Below are 17,795 nucleotides of genomic sequence, written 5' to 3' on the forward strand. Positions count from 1 at the left end.
GCTTGGTATATTCTGAAAGGTAACCGTGTTTTGCACACTATTTTTAAACAACTTTTACCGTGCCGTTTTTTATAAATTTTGTATAACTTATGGTTTCTCCTCAAGCTCAAGTAGAGACAAATTTAAATGTGACAGCCACTATCCAAATCCAAATCGTTTGCAGAGAACTCATTTTAACATTAATTTTAATAAAAGAAACATCAAACTATTGGTAAACAATTATAAAACACAAAACAAAAATGTCAGTATCATTTTTTCTATGGTGCCTCAAGTAAACGGATTTAATGAGACAAAATTCATACTTCAACATTGAAAAAATAAGGTCGAATCCTGTGTTTCTGTTTTGCGTTTTGCTTACTCCATTTAAAAATAACCTTAAGGCAGACGTAAAACCTACCTAAATTTCTTCCACAATATATAATCTAAGAGTGAAAGCAAAACAGAGAACTTTCACCGCGTGTAACTCAATGTTTTTAAAGATGTGTAACTCTACCCCTTCTGTTTAAATAGTAAATTCCCTTTGAACACCAAGAAATCGCTTATAAGATTCATCTTTTTCCATTTTTGTACAAGAAATCAATAATAAGTCTTGAAAGAAGTAAAAACTTACTAGAAAAAAAAGGGAAATAAGGTAACAAAATTTGGTCCCAGTAGGGCTTGAACCTACGCCCCCCTAAGAATTGCAGTAAAAGTAGGTTTATGCCAAATTATGGTAGGAATTGATTACTCTTCAAAAAGGAGGTTCTCTATTAGTGATCTAATACCTTAACGTGTATGTTTCAAATATATTATATGCAACATGAATTTAGGTTGGAGAAAAGTTCCGTAACCGGTCACTGAAGTTTCCAGGTTTGATCTCTGGCTGTACAATGGATTGGTTCAGTCGTTGGCCAAGGGATGCTTTAGTTGCTGTATCCAATCATTTCTTGTCAAATTTTGATGTTGTATGCTCAGCTGAAACGAAAGGACATTTGGTCAGCACTATGGGTGTTGTACATGATAATGTGGCGTCTGTTTGTATTGAATACTTTCAAAGGTAATTACATATGGCTGTGTGAATATGGTCAAACCTGCCTGTAAAGACCACCCTTAAGAAATGTAAACATGTTTGTTGACAGGTGGTCTCTGAGTAAAGGTAATTTTACACTGTTTGCAGTTTATCGGGAAAAGAAAAAATGTTAACTTTATAATGACCTTTATAAGCAGGTGATCCTTGTTGTACCCCCCTACAACAAAGTTGTAAGGGGGGGGGTATACTGGTTTCAGGTTGTCTGTCTGTCCGTAGACACAATCTTGTGTGCTCCATCTCTCCTCATCCCCTTGACACAATTTAATGAAACTTCACACAAGTGATCAGTAACAACAGTAGTTGTGCATGGGGCATGTTAGGTTCTTTCAGAAAAAAAAATTGCAGAGTTACGGGACTTTGTTTTTTGTTACTATACTATATACATAGACACAATCTTGTGCGCTCCATCTCTTCTCATCCCCTTGACACAATTTAATGAAACTTCACACAAGTGATCAGTAACAACAGTAGTTGTGCATGGGGCATGTAAGGTTCTTTCAGAAAAAAAAATTGCAGAGTTACGGGACTTTGTTTTTTGTTACTATACTATATACATAGACACAATCTTGTGCGCTCCATCTCTCCTCATCCCCTTGACACAATTTAATGAAACTTCACACAAGTGATCAGTAACAACAGTAGTTGTGCATGGGGCATGTTAGGTTCTTTCAACAACAAAAATTGCAGAGTTATGGGACTTTGTTTCTTGTTAACATACTATGTACATACAGCCTGCATATGCAATCTTGTGCGCGCCTTATCTTCCGAACCCTTGCACATAATTTAATGAAACTTCACACAAGTGATCAGTACTAAACCTAGTTGTGCATGGTGCATGTTACTTTCTTTTAGATAAATATTCTGCATAGTTATGGGACTTTGTTTTTTGTTACTATACTGTATACATACAGTCTGTATACATACAGTCCACATAATTATGCAATCTTGTGTGTGTCAAATTGCAATGTACTGTGTCAGTGCATGAGGGGGGTACATTCATCACCTTTAGTGATAGCTCTAGTTTGAAGGTGGTCTTTCACACAGGTTTGACTGCATATAAATAACCTTTTAGTTTCATAGATATCACTAGTTATCAAATAATTCGAATGTTCCTCCGGACTAATTTTCCTATACTCAGGATTTCCACGCTACTGGGAAAATGGGAAAGGTCCTTGAATTTTTAGCTCACCTGTCACAAAGTGACAAGGTGAGCTTTTGTGATCGCGCAGCGTCCGTCGTTCGTCGGTGCGTGCGTCAGTCCTTAAACATTTGCTTGTGACCACTCTAGAGGTCACATTTTTCATGGGATCTTTATGAAAGTTGGTCAGAATGTTCATCTTGATGATATCTAGGTCAAGTTCGAAACTGGGTCACGTGCCTTTAAAAACTAGGTCAGTAGGTCTAAAAATAGAAAAACCTTGTGACCTCTCTAGAGGCCATATATTTCACAAGATCTTCATGAAAATTGGTCAGAATGTTCACCTTGATGATATCTAGGTCAAGTTCGAAACTGGGTCACGTGCCCTTAAAAACTAGGTCAGTAGGTCTAAAAATAGAAAAACCTTGTGACCTGTCTAGAGGTCATATATTTCACAAGATCTTCATGAAAATTGGTCAGAGCGTTCACCTTGATGATGTCTAGGTCAAGTTCGAAACTGGGTCACGTGCCATCAAAAACTAGGTCAGTAGGTCAGATAATAGAAAAACCTTGTGACCTCTCTAAAGGTCATATTTTTCATGGGATCTGTATGAAAGTTGGTCTGAATGTTCATCTTGATGATATCTAGGTCAAGTTCGAAACTGGGTCATGTGCGGTCAAAAACTAGGTCAGTAAGTCTGAAAAAAAAAACAAAAAAAACTTGTGACCTCTCTAGAGGCCATATATTTCATGAGATCTTCATGAAAATTGGTCAGAATGTTCACTTTGATGATATCTAGGTCAAGTTCGAAACTGGGTCACGTGCCTTCAGAAACTAGGTCAGTAGGTCAAATAATAGAAAAACCTTGTGACCTCTCTAGAGGCCATATTTTTCATGGGATCTGTATGAAAGTTGGTCTGAATGTTTGTCTTGATGATATCTAGGTCAAGTTCGAAAGTGGGTCACGTGCCATCAAAAACTAGGTCAGTAGGTCAAATAATGGAAAAACCTTGTGACCTCTCTAAAGGCCATATTTTTCATGGGATCTGTATGAAAATCGGTCTGAATGTTCATCTTGATGATATCTAGGTCAAGTTCGAAACAGGGTCATGTGCGGTCAAAAACTAGGTCAGTAGGTCTAAAAATAGAAAAACCTTGTGACCTCTCTAGAGGCCATACTTGTGAATGGATCTCCATAAAAATTGGTCAGAATGTTCACCTTGATGATATCTAGGTCAAGTTTGGAACTGGGTCACGTGCCGTAAAAAACTAGGTCAGTAGGTCAAATAATAAAAAAACCTTGTGACCTCTCTAGAGGCCATACTTTTCATGGGATCTGTATGAAAGTTGGTCTGAATGTTCATCTTGATGATATCTAGGTGAAGTTTGAAACTGGGTCAACTGCGGTCAAAAACTAGGTCAGTAGGTCTAAAATTATTAAAATCTTTTGACCTCTCTAGGGGCCATATTTTTCAATGGATCTTCATGTTAATTGATCTGAATGTTCACCTTGATGATACCTAGGTCAATTTCGAAACTGGGTCACGTGTGGCCAAAAACTAGGCCAGTAGGTATAAAAATAGAAAAACCTTGTGACCTCTCTAGAGGCCATATTTTTTATGAGACCTTCATGAAAATTAGTGAGAATGTTCACCTTGATGATATCTAGGTAAAGTTCAAAACAGGGTCACGTACCTTTGAAAACTAGGTCAATAGGTCAAATAATAGAAAAAACTTGTGACCTGTCTATAGACCATATTTTTCAATGGATCTTCATGAAAATTGTTCAGAATTTTTATCTTGATAATATCTAGGTCAAGTTCAAAACTGGGTCACATGAGCTAAAAAACTAGGTCACGATGTCAAATAATAGAAAAAACGACGTCATACTCAAAACTGGGTCATGTGGGAAGAGGTGAGCAATTCAGGACCATCATGGTCCTCTTGTTTGAATTACATAGACATTGAATTTTGAAAAGAATGCATTATGTATATAACCCCTGCTTTGCAGAGCTCTTGTTAACTTTAATAGTAAATTTGTATTTGGCTAAATTTTTTGTTTAGGTCCACTAGTCTTATGTTATCATGATTACTATGAGAGATATAGCTTTGAAACTTTATACATTTCTTTATCATCAGTAAGTGTGTAAGAAGGCCAAGAACCATTTCTTTCGTCTTGTATATTGCCCAATGGTAAGCACTTACATACGGGCATTGGAACTCGTAGGAGGTGCTCTCGTTAGATATAAAGTCTAGAGACTTACTGGAATTCAAAGTTATTTGACAGAAATATTCCTTGTGTGACCCTCAATTGAAATTACTTGATTCATTGTGGGAAAACAGGGCGTGGTCACTCCTCTCTATATGTATATAGTGATAACATTGAAAATCATCTTGCCAAATTTCATATTAATTTCAAAGTTATTTGTCATATTTGACCATCTACAAAAATTGATCCACTTTGTAAAAGAACATGGCCACCAGGGGGGCATGTTCACTTTTACATCTAGACTTATGTAGGAAAAACTTGAAAAATCTTTTTGCCTAAAACCTCAAGACCTTAAGCGTAGATATTAAAAAGGTTTGTTCCAATCTTGCCTCTGGGGTAAAAATTGGCCATACACGGTGGTTCCTTGTTTATGGAAGAAAAACTTTTAAAAGTCTTGCCTAAAACCTCAGTGCATAGAGCTTAGTATTTGGTATGTAGTATTGCATATGGGTCCTGTACCAAGTTTGTTCAAATCATGCCCCTGTGGACAAAAATGACCCTGTCCTGGGGTTCACTTGTTTTAAATACAGTTTAACCTGTACTAACGGTCACCTCCGTTCAGCGGTCATTTCATGACGCTCCCGACGGATTTTTCTCTATTTCATCACTTTTTTCAGGGGCTACCTCCCGTCCGCGGCCAGCGGTCACCATAATTGCCTCCCGACCACTGTATTTGACCCCTTTCAGCGGCCATGTTGCTTCTAAAACCAATTATTTTTAGGCGATAATCGCTGAAGATATCCGATTTTTGAGAAACACGTGATTGCTAAGTTTCGCTTGACTTCACCACAAGACGAAAAAATGACATGAGCGCTTCTCAATTAAAACTGATAACCAAAGGTGTGATCCCCTTTTTGTTACGATCAAATGGCCAGTAATTATCGTCAATTAGCGTGTCACCTCGTTTCAGTTTTGTTGTTCACAGTTTGATCTCGGTGAAAGATAATACTCGATATCTAATTAGTAGCATAATATTTGTGATTTTTATGCCCCCGAAGGGAGGCATATTAGTTTTCAACTGTCCGTCCGTTTGTTAGTTCGTTCGTTCATTCGTTTGTCACAACGTTAACTTTTTGCACGAAGGCACTTTACTCGCGAACCACTGCACCCAGGACCTTCAATCTTCACATACTGATAGTACTTATTGAGTACACGACCCCTACTGACTTTTGGGTCACCAGGTCAAAGGTCAAGGCGCTGCGGGGGCATTTGTCACTATTAGTGACAGCTCTTGTTTTTATATTTCTTTCATCAAATACTACTAAATTTATACAAAATTTATTGTGTTTGAAAGAATATAAACCACTCGATCTTTTATGGAACGTAACGGCAATCTTAGATTTTAGCGTAGACAGTAAGCGTGGAGAGTAACTTCCCTTACCAAAATGGTGAGAATTGTAAACAAACTTGTTTTGAAGTTGGAAAATTGTCTGTAACAATTTTTATGAAAAAAAAAAAAGACACGCTGGAGTTTTAGATTGCTAAGAAGACCATTCGTATTGCGAAGGCAAAATTTAACGTACGTCAATGTATCCTGGTAAAATGATAATAGAAAACCGAAAAAGAAATGGGCCTAAAAGCTAAATTAGTCAGAAGTCTGAAAAATAAATATACTGGCTGCACCTCCGATCAGCGGTCACCTGGCTTAAGCGGCCAACTTGTCTGCTTCCCCTGGCTGGCTGCTTAAGACTGGTTAGACTGTACACCTATTCAGAAAAACTTCAAAAATCTTTTTGTCTAAAAACTCTAGGCCTAGAGCTTAGATATTTGGCTGGTAGCATTGTATGGTGGTCCTCTACCAAGTTTATGCAAATCATGACCCTGGGGTCTAAATTGGCCCCACCCAGGGTTTCACTTGTTTATCTTTGACTTATATAGGGAAAGCTTTAATTGTCTTCTTGTCTAAAACCAATGCAATGAGCTTAAAATTGGCAGGCAGCATTATGTAATGGTCCTCTACCAAAGTTGTTCAAATCATGCCTCCTGGGATCAAAATTGGTCCGTCCAGGGCTTAGCTTGTTTTACATAGACTTATATAAGAAAAGCTTTAAATGAAATCTGAATTGGCCCCATCCAGGGTTTCACTTGTTTTACTTAGACTTACATAGCCTGTTAGGAAAAGCTTTAAAAGTCTTCTTGTCTAAAACTGATGTACTGAGCTGAGAAATATGGCAGGTAGCATTATGTAGTGGTACTTTACCAAATTTGTTCAAATGATGCCTCTGTGGTCAAATTGGCTCTTCCTTGGGGCAACTTGTTCAATTGATGCCCCTGAATTCAAAATTGGCCCTGTCTCGAGTGGTCACTTGTTTTGCACAGACATAATATGTAAGACAAACTTTAAAAATAAGTAATAAGAACAAGAACTATATCTCTGTCACAAGTTGTTGCAGAATCAATTCCCGATTGGTATATTTCTATTTTTAACAAGATACATGTGTATGATTGCTTGACAAAGTATCATCGTGGTAGCATCTGTTAGTTAGTTCCACAGATTTCATTGTTTATTTCAGATTTCGAAGGCAGACACATGTAACACCAAAGTCATACCTTTCATTTTTGGATGGCTATCTGAATCTGTATAAAACGAAATATGATGAGATAGGAGAACTGGCCAGACGTATGAATACTGGTCTTGAGAAACTGATTGAAGCCACTGCATCTGTGGATCAACTTTCTAAGGAACTGGTTGTGAAGGAGAAGGATCTGGCTGTGGCTAATGTAAAAGCAGACAAGGTAGAGATGCTCATATCTATGCAAATTTCATTATACACCAGGATTAGGGCTGGGTACCGCCTTGAAAAAATACTGCGGTATACCACGGTTTTTTCCTAATTACCGCGGTATATACCACAGTATACCACCGTATTTATTGTAAGACTTACAGCTATGGTAGTGGTCATAAAAGTATTGAAAAACTCTCGGAAATACTTAATTTATTATGAGCAACAACGAAGACTAGTTACTTGACCAGAATTATAGCAAAAAAAAATACACTAGAATATTAACTTGACTAAGGACTAGTTAGATTAATGACCCTTAGTATTTTTTACCAGCGTGCATTTGTCTGAAGACGCCGTATTGTCTCTAGGGAAGCACTGGGTCACATGTATATAGGTCATGCTTGTTTTGAAGTTGGATTCGTGCACCCGTTTGATTAACCAGTAACGTTTACAAATAGTTTGAAGGCTTCATCAGATCATTTTCAAACAAAAAATAATAAATTTCGACTCAACATTTTCCATATTATTTATTTCTTTTTTAATGCAAATACATATCGGGATATTTTAAACTATCATCATTTAAACAAGAAGTCGGGACTCACCGAATTTACCAGACTCGAAGGAAAAACAAGTGCACCCGTGATGTCATCCATCTATACGGAATAATCTGGAGGTTTTCGAAGGTTTTGATTGGGGATCACAAGGTCGATCATACATGTTCAATTGCACCATTTGGTGGTTATTTTTGGAAACTTATAATAGTAGCATGGGAATTCCAGAGATATAAATCGGAAAATCATGCAAGGTGTCAATTGCTGTTACGGAAGGCTACACAGACAATGTAAATTAAAAATAAACAGAAGTTTGGATAATGTTGATAAAATACTGGTATTCCCCGATGGTACCGCGGTATCGTACCACGGGAAAATGGTACCACGGTTACCGGTATACCGGTAATACTGCGCACCTCTAACCAGGATACAAAGTTTATGAGGCTTTGTTAAACAAAGCCACTCTCCTCTCTCAGTTTGGAGGCATTTATTCAAAACCATGTAATGGATTTTCAAGTAACTACATATACTTAGTGATCAACATAATACATGTACATGATACATGGATGACCTAGGTTCGAGGTCAAAGTCATCCTTGGTGGTTGTGCACAGTGTTGGAGCTATGAAGCACTGTTTTTTGATGATTGGTAATAACATTATATAGTTTATTGCTTCTTGTTTCTGAACAGGTATTAGCTGAAGTGACAGTCAGTGCAACAGCAGCAGAGAAGGTTAAGGCGGATGTACAGAAAGTTAAAGACAAAGCCCAACATATTGTGGATGAGATCAATGTAGAAAAATCGTATGCAGAAACTAAACTAGAGGCAGCCAAACCTGCTCTAATGGAAGCTGAAAGAGCATTGCAGGTAATTAGATCAGTTCTTTAGAAAATTCAGAAAATGTAAATGGAAGATTACAAAGTTAATGTTGATCAACATTGAAACAAATAGAATGCATTATTTACTTGCTTTATTTTCTGCTGTTGAAGACCCAAATTGAGCTTTGTTTACATACTTGACCATTTCAAATTTTGTTGAAGTATTCAATTATTGAAATACCTTGCAATATCTTGAACTAGGATAATTTCTCACCCACATTTTGTGTGAAGTTTTCAACATGTCATTTCCACCAAGTTTGGCATAAATGTATAATAATTATGTGATACTGAAAAATGATGAAGTAAGTGAAAATAAGTATTTGATAATGGTAAAAGTGGTTAATTTCTCAGTTATTTCAAAAGTGTAGCAACCATTTACTCATTTCTGTGCAGCAGTTTGGATAATTTATTCATTTAATCAGGCTGTCTTGCAAAAATCACATGTCAGTTAAGTTAATGTTTGCGCTACTGGTCACTTTCAAAGCATTCACTTTTATTGATTTTTGAAGTAGAAAAAAATTCCCCTAAAACTTTTGAAGAAGTTGCTTTAAATATATGTCATTTTAATGTCATTGTTGTTTATTGACATTGCTCAGTAGAATTCAATAGAAATACATTTACTTCAAGTACAAAGAGCATGGTTAGATAGAAATAAAAGGAGAGGATAACTTTGGTACTGGTATATTATATTCAAACGGAATGGTTATAAGTAATAAAGTACATGTATACTGTGAAATCATTAATATTCGTAGGGGACTAATTTTCATGGATTTCGTGGTTAAATCAATTCACGAAATTTAATCCAAACCAACAAGTAAAATTCCCATCCATTTTATGTTCAAAGGTTGAAATCCACTAATTCATATCCTAACGAAATTGCCGTTTTGACCAAAACCATGAAATTTCATGCGCACGAAATCAAATGATTTTGCAGTACATAGTCAATTCTATAAGCTGTCCTAAAAATTTCAGACTATCAAAGCGTCTGATATTTCAACTGTGAAGAAACTTGGTAAGCCACCTCACCTGATTATGAGAATTATGGATTGTGTACTGTTGCTGTTTCAAAAGAAATTAGACACAGTAACACCTGATCCAGAGAGGCCATGCCCTAAGCCTTCATGGGGTGAATCACTAAAGGTAAGTGTAAAGGGGTTAAGGAAGTTTTAAAAGTAATTCAGACTGGTCTGTCATTGCTTTAAAGCAGTGATGATAATCAAATTGTAGTAAAAGTAAGTTAAACAACATAGAGGCGATAGAAATAGATTAATCAGTTAAAGCTACACTATTACCATTACTGTAATTACTTTCTGTGTTTGCAGTTGATGAGTGCCTCCGGTTTCCTGCAAAGTTTAGTGACATTTCCGAAAGACACAATCAATGAGGAGACCGTAGAGCTTATGGAACCATATTTACGAATGGAAGACTTTAATATGGAGTCTGCCAAGAAAGTGTGCAGTAATGTTGCTGGTCTGCTGTCCTGGTCATGTGCAATGGCTTTCTTCTTTGGGGTGAACAAAGAAGTGCTTCCACTTAAGGTTGGTTTTAAATTTATAATTGCAAGTTTTGCTGTAATGTATTATATGAAATGCTAGTGGTGACATTCCAGAAAATGAGTAGGCAGTTGTTTTATACACTGATCAAAACTTCCATTATCAAAAAGTGAACAAGTATTGGCAACTGATAATGTGAACTTAAAAGTTCATTTTCAGATCCAATGCTGACTTGCCGTTTCACAGGCAGCTGGTCTTTTACTTTGTTAAGAAAGGTCTTCTTTCTGCAGTTCAGTGAAAAAAATTGCCTACAGCAACCATATTCTACTTGTAACTATTATCACTGCATCATAGGGCTACAAGAGAATGTAACTATATATACAACAGTTCAAGTTTACAGACTGTGTCTTGGGTCATCAAGTTAATCCTTCGTTTAAAGAGGTTATTTTTTTACTGTAACCTTTTGAATACAGGAAATCCACAATTTTTGTTTTTGTTTTAGGCAAACCTAGCAGTACAGGAAGCAAGACATGGTGTAGCTCAAGCTGAACTGAATGGAGCTCAAGCTCAACTTGATGAGAAACAGAAGGAACTTGATGCTGTACAGGCCATGTATGATGCTGCGATGAAAGAGAAACAGGTATCAAACCTTACAGTAAAGGGTATTTAGGATGAAGCAAAGGGTAATTAGGACGACTGATTGCAGTGGACATATTTCTGTTATAACATACTCATGATTTTTATAATGATTTATTCCTTAACAAGTATTGCTTCTAAACAAATGACTCCAAATGAAATAGTTATTCAGATTTAGAATATCAGTGGACATTAATATTTGCTCTTTTTAAATTAATAATAAGAAATTAAATAAAACTTGATTATGAAACGAATAAATTTAGATATGGCTTTATGAAAAAAAGTAAAACATGCTGATTTTGGAATGAAATTTTAGGAATTGTTAGATGATGCAGAGTCATGTAAGAGGAGAATGACAGCAGCATCAGCTCTGATTGGTGGATTAGCTGGGGAAAAAGTGCGATGGACTGAGCAAAGCAAACAGTTCAAATCTCAGATTGACAGGTTAGATATGATACTGAATATATATAAGCTAAATATTTAGCCGGCTATGTTCATTTCTGATTAATTGTATTTACCCATACAGTTTGTTTTAGAAGTTGCATTTTTTTAACAGTTTTATATAAAAAAGAGAATTGAGTTATATTTCCAAACAAAAAATTGTTGTTTTGCGTCATTCTTATTACGTAATTTTGGGAGAAAATATTGTGTTGACTGTTGCATTCATTCCCCTTTTTATACGCCCGAATGGACGTATTATATTATACCCCCTGGTGTACGTCTGTCTGTCTGTTCGTCCGTTAGCAATTTCGCGTCTGCTCTGTAACTCTTGAACCCCTTGACACAAATGTTCACCACATCGAGATGATGTGCATACCACATGTTCTGAAATGGCTCGCTTCAAGATCAAAGTCACACTTAGGGGGCAAAGGTCATACCTGATCCCTTTGAAGGATTTCGAAGAAACTTGCCTCAGATGTTCACCACGTGACATTAAGACAACGTGCAGAGCACATGTTCTTGATGGCTCGCTTCAAGGTCAAGGTCACACTTAGGGGTCAAAGGTCACATGACTATGTTTCGTATCCGCTCTGTAACTCTTGAACTGTTTGAAGGATTTTAAAAAAACTGGGCACAAATGTTCACCACATCGAGATGACGTGCAGAGCACATGTTCTGGATGGCTTGATTCAAGGTCAAGGTCACACTTAGGCAGTGATTTTTTAGGCCCTTTTTGGGGGCGAAATTTGGCCTCATTCCCCTGTCCAAAGAGTGTGTTATTTTCCCCTATTTCTGAAGAAAATTCCCCTAAAAAAAAGAAATTGTTTTTTACATATCCCAACCAACAAAACCCTTTCTAGATGTACATTATAATGTAAACCATGAGAGAGTGTGCTTTTAAATCATTTTCTTTTTTAGTGTAACATATTTATGAAAAATATTGCTTTTATCACGGTGCAATTTTCCCCCTATTTTAGTGGTTATGGAGCAATTTTTCCCTCCTTACGGGCCCTGCCACCATTCCCCCAAAACTTAACACTACGGGTCAAAGGTCACATGACTGTTTCGTGTCCATTATGTAACTCTTGAACTGCTTAAAGGATTTTAATAAACTTGGCACAAATGTTCACTACATCGAGACGACATGCAGAGCACATGTTCTGGATGGCTCGCTTCAAAGTCAATGTCACACTTAGGGGTCAAAGGTCATACCTTCGGGCGTATATTGCTCCGCATTGCGGTGCTCTTGTTTAGATAATGTAGGAGAATAAAAGACAAAAAGTATCACATTATTGGTAGTTCTTTTAGTAACTTCTTTTTAAAAATTACATGATAAACAATAATGTCAACTCAAAGCAATATAGACCAGCAGAGTTACTGGAATATTCACAAGTTAAGGAAACATGGAAATCTGAAATTATAATAATCTATATCAGACTAGTTGGAGATGTGCTGCTTTGTACTGGATTCTTATCCTACTCTGGACCCTTTAATCAAGAATTCCGCAGTAAACTGATAAGCAATTGGCAGAAGGAAATGTATCAAAGACGTATACCATACACAAATGATCTTAACCTCATCACCATGCTTGTTGATAATGCAACAGTAAGTATTTTGGCACACTATAGCCTTAATTTTTATGCCCCCGAAGGGAGGCATATAGTTTTGGAACCGTCTGTCGGTCTGTCAGTCTGTCCGCAATTTTCGTGTCCGGTCCATATCTTTGTCATCGATGGATGGATTTTCAAATAACTTGGCATGGATGTGAACCACAGTAAGACGACCTGTCGCGCGCAAGACCCAGGTCCGTAGCTCAAAGGTCAAGGTCACACTTAGACATTAAAGGATAGTGCATTGATGGGCGTGTCTGGTCCATATCTTTGTCATCGATGGATGGATTTTCAAATAACTTGGCATGAATGTGTACCACAGTAAGACGACGTGTCGCGCGCAAGACCCAGGTCCGTAGCTCAGAGGTCAAGGTCACACTTAGACGTTAAAGGATAGTGCATTGATGGGCATGTCCGGTTCATATCTTTGTCATCCATGGATGGATTTTCAAATAACTTGGCATGAATGTGTACCACAATAAGACGACGTGTCGTGTGCAAGACCCAGGTCCGTAGCTCAAAGGTCAAGGTCACACTTAGACGTTAAAGGTCATTTTTCATGATAGTGCATTGATGGGCGTGTCCGGTCCATATCTTTGTCATTCATGCATGGATTTTAAAATAACTACGCATGAATGTGTGACACAGTAAGACGACATGTCGCGCGCAAGACCCAGCTCCGTAGGTCAAAGGTCCTAAACTCTAACATCGGCCATAACTACTCATTCAAAGTGCCATTGGGGGCATATGTCATCCTATGGAGACAGCTCTTGTTAGAAAGATTTTTGGAGGGGATGGTGTTGCCTATCACAAATGAGCTGCAAAAGTTATTATTTTATCAAAACTTTCCATAGACTTAAAAACCTGCTTTAATTTTTGTTTCATGAATTAAGTCTTCAAAAGCTGAAAAGAACGAAATTAGTGATTGGTAATGTAATGTTTTGATTCACTTTATGAATAAACTCCTGCGTTCTAGATCGGTGAATGGAATATTCAAGGCTTGCCCAATGATGACCTGTCTGTACAAAATGGCATCATTACAACGAAAGCTACCAGATACCCACTTCTGATAGATCCGCAGGGACAAGGCAAAATCTGGATCAAAAATAGAGAAAAGGACAGGGAATTGCAGGTAAAACATCCAAATTAATTTCAGAATATTATTGTAAACTTTTTTGGGCTAAAAAAATTAATGAGAATAATAGGGTTGAAAAGAAAAGCACATTTATATATTTCTTATTTATCTTGTTAATAAGATATTACTGGCAATGCAGAATTCAACCCACAAATTATAATATAAAGTCATTGAAACGTCATCAAATGGAGAATTTCTTTATTACATTTCAATGGTTACAAAGAAAAGAAAAAACATGCATTTGTATTGCCAGTATTTGATTATTTTAATGTCATTTCCAATGGCAGTTTTATTTACCAGTTTTGAAATTGTAAGGTGAGGGTGAGACCACTTGCCTCTTGCCGCTGTGAACTCAGTTTGGAATGTTCTTACACGGAAGGCCAGTGATTCTATCAAATGTGACTTGTGCCTACTATAATACCTGGAGGGACACCTGTGGTCCTCCTCCACCATCAGAAGCTGGAAAGTCACTGTATGACCTGTAATTGTGTTAGTGTAATGTGAAGTCCAACAGAAATAAAAAATCATCAAGTTGTATTTTAGTCATCTGACTGTGATATTTTTTACATTCAGGTTACATCTTTGAATCATAAATATTTCCGCACCCATCTTGAGGATGCATTGTCATTAGGGAGACCATTGCTGATTGAAGATGTAGAGGAAGAATTAGATCCTGCTCTTGATAATGTCCTGGAAAAAAACTTCATTAAATCTGGATCCACTTTTAAGGTACTTTTGTATATCTGTCCACTGTTGGGTGAATATTTTGATAGTTTTTTATGCCCCCGGCATCTACTGATGCCAGAGGGATATAGTGATTCGCCTGTCCGTGCGTCCGTACGAGGTTAACCAAATTGGACCATTTCGTCTAGCATCAGTACCTCTAACTAGAATGACTTGATACTAATGCAGATGTAACCTGTGACCATTCCTCATCTTCAGACATCACCTGACCTCAGTTTGACCTTGACCTTGAACTTAAACCGTGTTTTGGACTTAGGTTGCTTTGTATCGACAAGGATGCCCCTGGGGGCATCAAGCATTTATTGAACGCAACTTCTTGTTTTATCTGACATGATAACTAACAAAAAAAGGAAATTATGTAAGAAATATGTGTTACAACCAATGTACAACATTAATTTTGTTCATTTTTAGGAGTGAAAATATTATATAATCTGAAATATTGTTTGAAACAAGACTTTGAAAGTTTCCTTTTTTTTATTTTAGACCAGTTTTTTAAATTTCAAGACACATCCATGGAACATAATATTTAAAAATGTGACTTGCAGCCAGAGTACTTTTATTCTGTTGCACAAAGAAATTTAGCAGTATGTATTAGAACTGTGAATGGGGTGGCACCCAGTCATAATATTGTAGTCAGGACCGATGAAGTTTTCAAAGTTTTCGAAGCTCTGACTTGAGATATGTTGCAGAGTTTTTTGTGTTATACCAACAGTTTGAATTGCAAAGTACAGTTGTAGTCAAATTTTAATTTAAAAGAAAAAAACACAATGTAAATAAGAATGATTAAAGCATCAAATATCTGTGTAGATTGTGAAATTGTTTACGCTTTAATAGCTGTTGCAGCAGATTTCATTTTCTTGTTTTCTTGTTTTATCTGACATGATAACTAACAAAAAAAGGAAATTATGTAAGAAATATGTGTTACAACCAATGTACAACATTAATTTTGTTCATTTTTAGGAGTGAAAATATTATATAATCTGAAATATTGTTTGAAACAAGACTTTGAAAGTTTCCTTTTTTTTATTTTAGACCAGTTTTTTAAATTTCAAGACACATCCATGGAACATAATATTTAAAAATGTGACTTGCAGCCAGAGTACTTTTATTCTGTTGCACAAAGAAATTTAGCAGTATGTATTAGAACTGTGAATGGGGTGGCACCCAGTCATAATATTGTAGTCAGGACCGATGAAGTTTTCAAAGTTTTCGAAGCTCTGACTTGAGATATGTTGCAGAGTTTTTGTGTTATACCAACAGTTGAATTGCAAAGTACAGTTGTAGTCAAATTTTAATTTAAAAGAAAAAACACAATGTAAATAAGAATGATTAAAGCATCAAATATCTGTGTAGATTGTGAAATTGTTTACGCTTTAATAGCTGTTGCAGCAGATTTCATTTTCTAAGTATAGAAATATCTGAGTAGAAATGATTTAGCAATACTAAAATACTATATTGAAATGCAGGTAAAAGTTGGAGACAAAGAGTGTGATGTGATGACAGGCTTTTATCTGTATATTACAACAAAATTTGCTAACCCAGCATATACACCAGAGGTAAAAATTTCATCTACCTTCAGTTTTTTCTTTTCGTTTTTTTCTTATTTATATTGTATTCATATAATTGTACTAGTCACTGGTGAGTTATGACTCATAAATTACTCAAAATTGTGAAAATTAACAGTGACCAGTCAACAACTTGAACAGTTATTATCAAGTGTTCACCAAACATGGTCAGAATGCTTTTGGGCTCAGCATCTTTGCCGTAGTTGATAACTAGACAGTTGCTGCAGAGTATGGCCCTTGAATTACTCAGAAGTGAGAAAATTAGCAGTGTCAACTCCACAACAGTTTTTACCCAATGTTCACCGAACTTGGTCAGAATGTTTATCTTGGCCAAGTAAGATGGCCAGCCAGATTGTTCAGGCACTCTGTAGTAATGATCAGTGAATTACTCAGAATAAACCAGATTGTGTATCTTTAATATATAGGTTTAGTGTGATAACCAGCCAGCTTGGATAAGTCTCTCCAGAGTTGTGGACCTTGAAATTGTCAAAACTGTAAAAAATTATAGTGTCCTGTTAATTCATAAGCTTAAGTTGTGATCATTGTATATAGAGACAGTTAGTTGGTCTTGTTTTTAGCTCACCTGTCACAAAGTGACAAGGTGAGCTTTTGTGATCGCGTGGCGTCCGTCGTCCGTCCGTCCGTGCGTGCGTTCGTGCGTGCGTAAACTTTCGCTTGTGACCACTCTAGAGGTCACATTTTTCATGGGATCTTTATGAAAGTTGGTGAGAATGTTCATCTTGATGATATCTAGGTCAAGTTCGAAACTGGGTCACGTGCGGTCAAAAACTAGGTCAGTAGGTCTAAAAATAGAAAAACCTTGTGACCTCCCTAGAGGCCATATTTTTCATGAGATCTTCATGAAAATTGGTCAGAATGTTCACCCTGATGATAACTAGGTCAAGTTTGAAACTGGGTCACGTGCGGTCAAAAACTAGGTCAGTAGGTCTAAAAATAGAAAAACCTTGTGACCTCTCTAGAGGCCATATTTCTCAATGGATCTTCATGAAAATTAGTCAGAATGTTCACCTTGATGATATCTAGGTCAAGTTCGAAACTGGGTCACGTGCGGTCAAAAACTAGGTCAGTAGGTCTAAAAATAGAAAAACCTTGTGACCTCTCTAGAGGCCATATTTCTCAATGGATCTTCATGAAAATTAGTCAGAATGTTCACCTTGATGATATCTAGGTCAAGTTCGAAACTGGGTCACGTGCGGTCAAAAACTAGGTCAGTAGGTCTAAAAATAGAAAAACCTTGTGACCTCTCTAGAGGCCATATTTCTCAATGGATCTTAATGAAAATTGGTCAGAATGTTCACCTTGATGATATCTAGGTCAAGTTCGAAAGTGGGTCACGTGCCATCAAAAACTAGGTCAGTAGGTCAAATAATGGAAAAACCTTGTGACCTCTCTAGAGGCCATATTTCTCAATGGATCTTCATGAAAATTGGTGAGAATGTTCACCTTGATGATATCTAGGTCAAGTTTGAAACTTGGTCATGTGCAGTCAAACCCTAGGTCAGTAGGTCTAAAAATAGAAAAA

General features: G+C 36.7%; 1 protein-coding gene across 1 annotated transcript in view; it reads left to right on the plus strand.

Annotated features, from left to right (window-relative positions):
* LOC123532722 (dynein axonemal heavy chain 8-like) overlaps positions 1–17,795 on the plus strand; it is a 330,542-nt gene that overhangs the window by 242,772 nt on the left and 69,975 nt on the right. Inside the window, exons 62-72 of the mRNA XM_053518182.1 lie at positions 810–1,036; positions 6,991–7,213; positions 8,441–8,617; positions 9,601–9,768; positions 9,951–10,166; positions 10,624–10,761; positions 11,074–11,201; positions 12,635–12,803; positions 13,785–13,940; positions 14,517–14,672; positions 16,154–16,243. Coding sequence (XP_053374157.1) covers positions 810–1,036; positions 6,991–7,213; positions 8,441–8,617; positions 9,601–9,768; positions 9,951–10,166; positions 10,624–10,761; positions 11,074–11,201; positions 12,635–12,803; positions 13,785–13,940; positions 14,517–14,672; positions 16,154–16,243 — 1,848 coding nt within the window. The remainder of the gene's footprint in view (positions 1–809; positions 1,037–6,990; positions 7,214–8,440; positions 8,618–9,600; positions 9,769–9,950; positions 10,167–10,623; positions 10,762–11,073; positions 11,202–12,634; positions 12,804–13,784; positions 13,941–14,516; positions 14,673–16,153; positions 16,244–17,795) is intronic.

The sequence above is a fragment of the Mercenaria mercenaria genome, chromosome 11, assembly GCF_021730395.1.
Source record: "Mercenaria mercenaria strain notata chromosome 11, MADL_Memer_1, whole genome shotgun sequence".
NCBI lineage: Eukaryota > Metazoa > Mollusca > Bivalvia > Venerida > Veneridae > Mercenaria > Mercenaria mercenaria.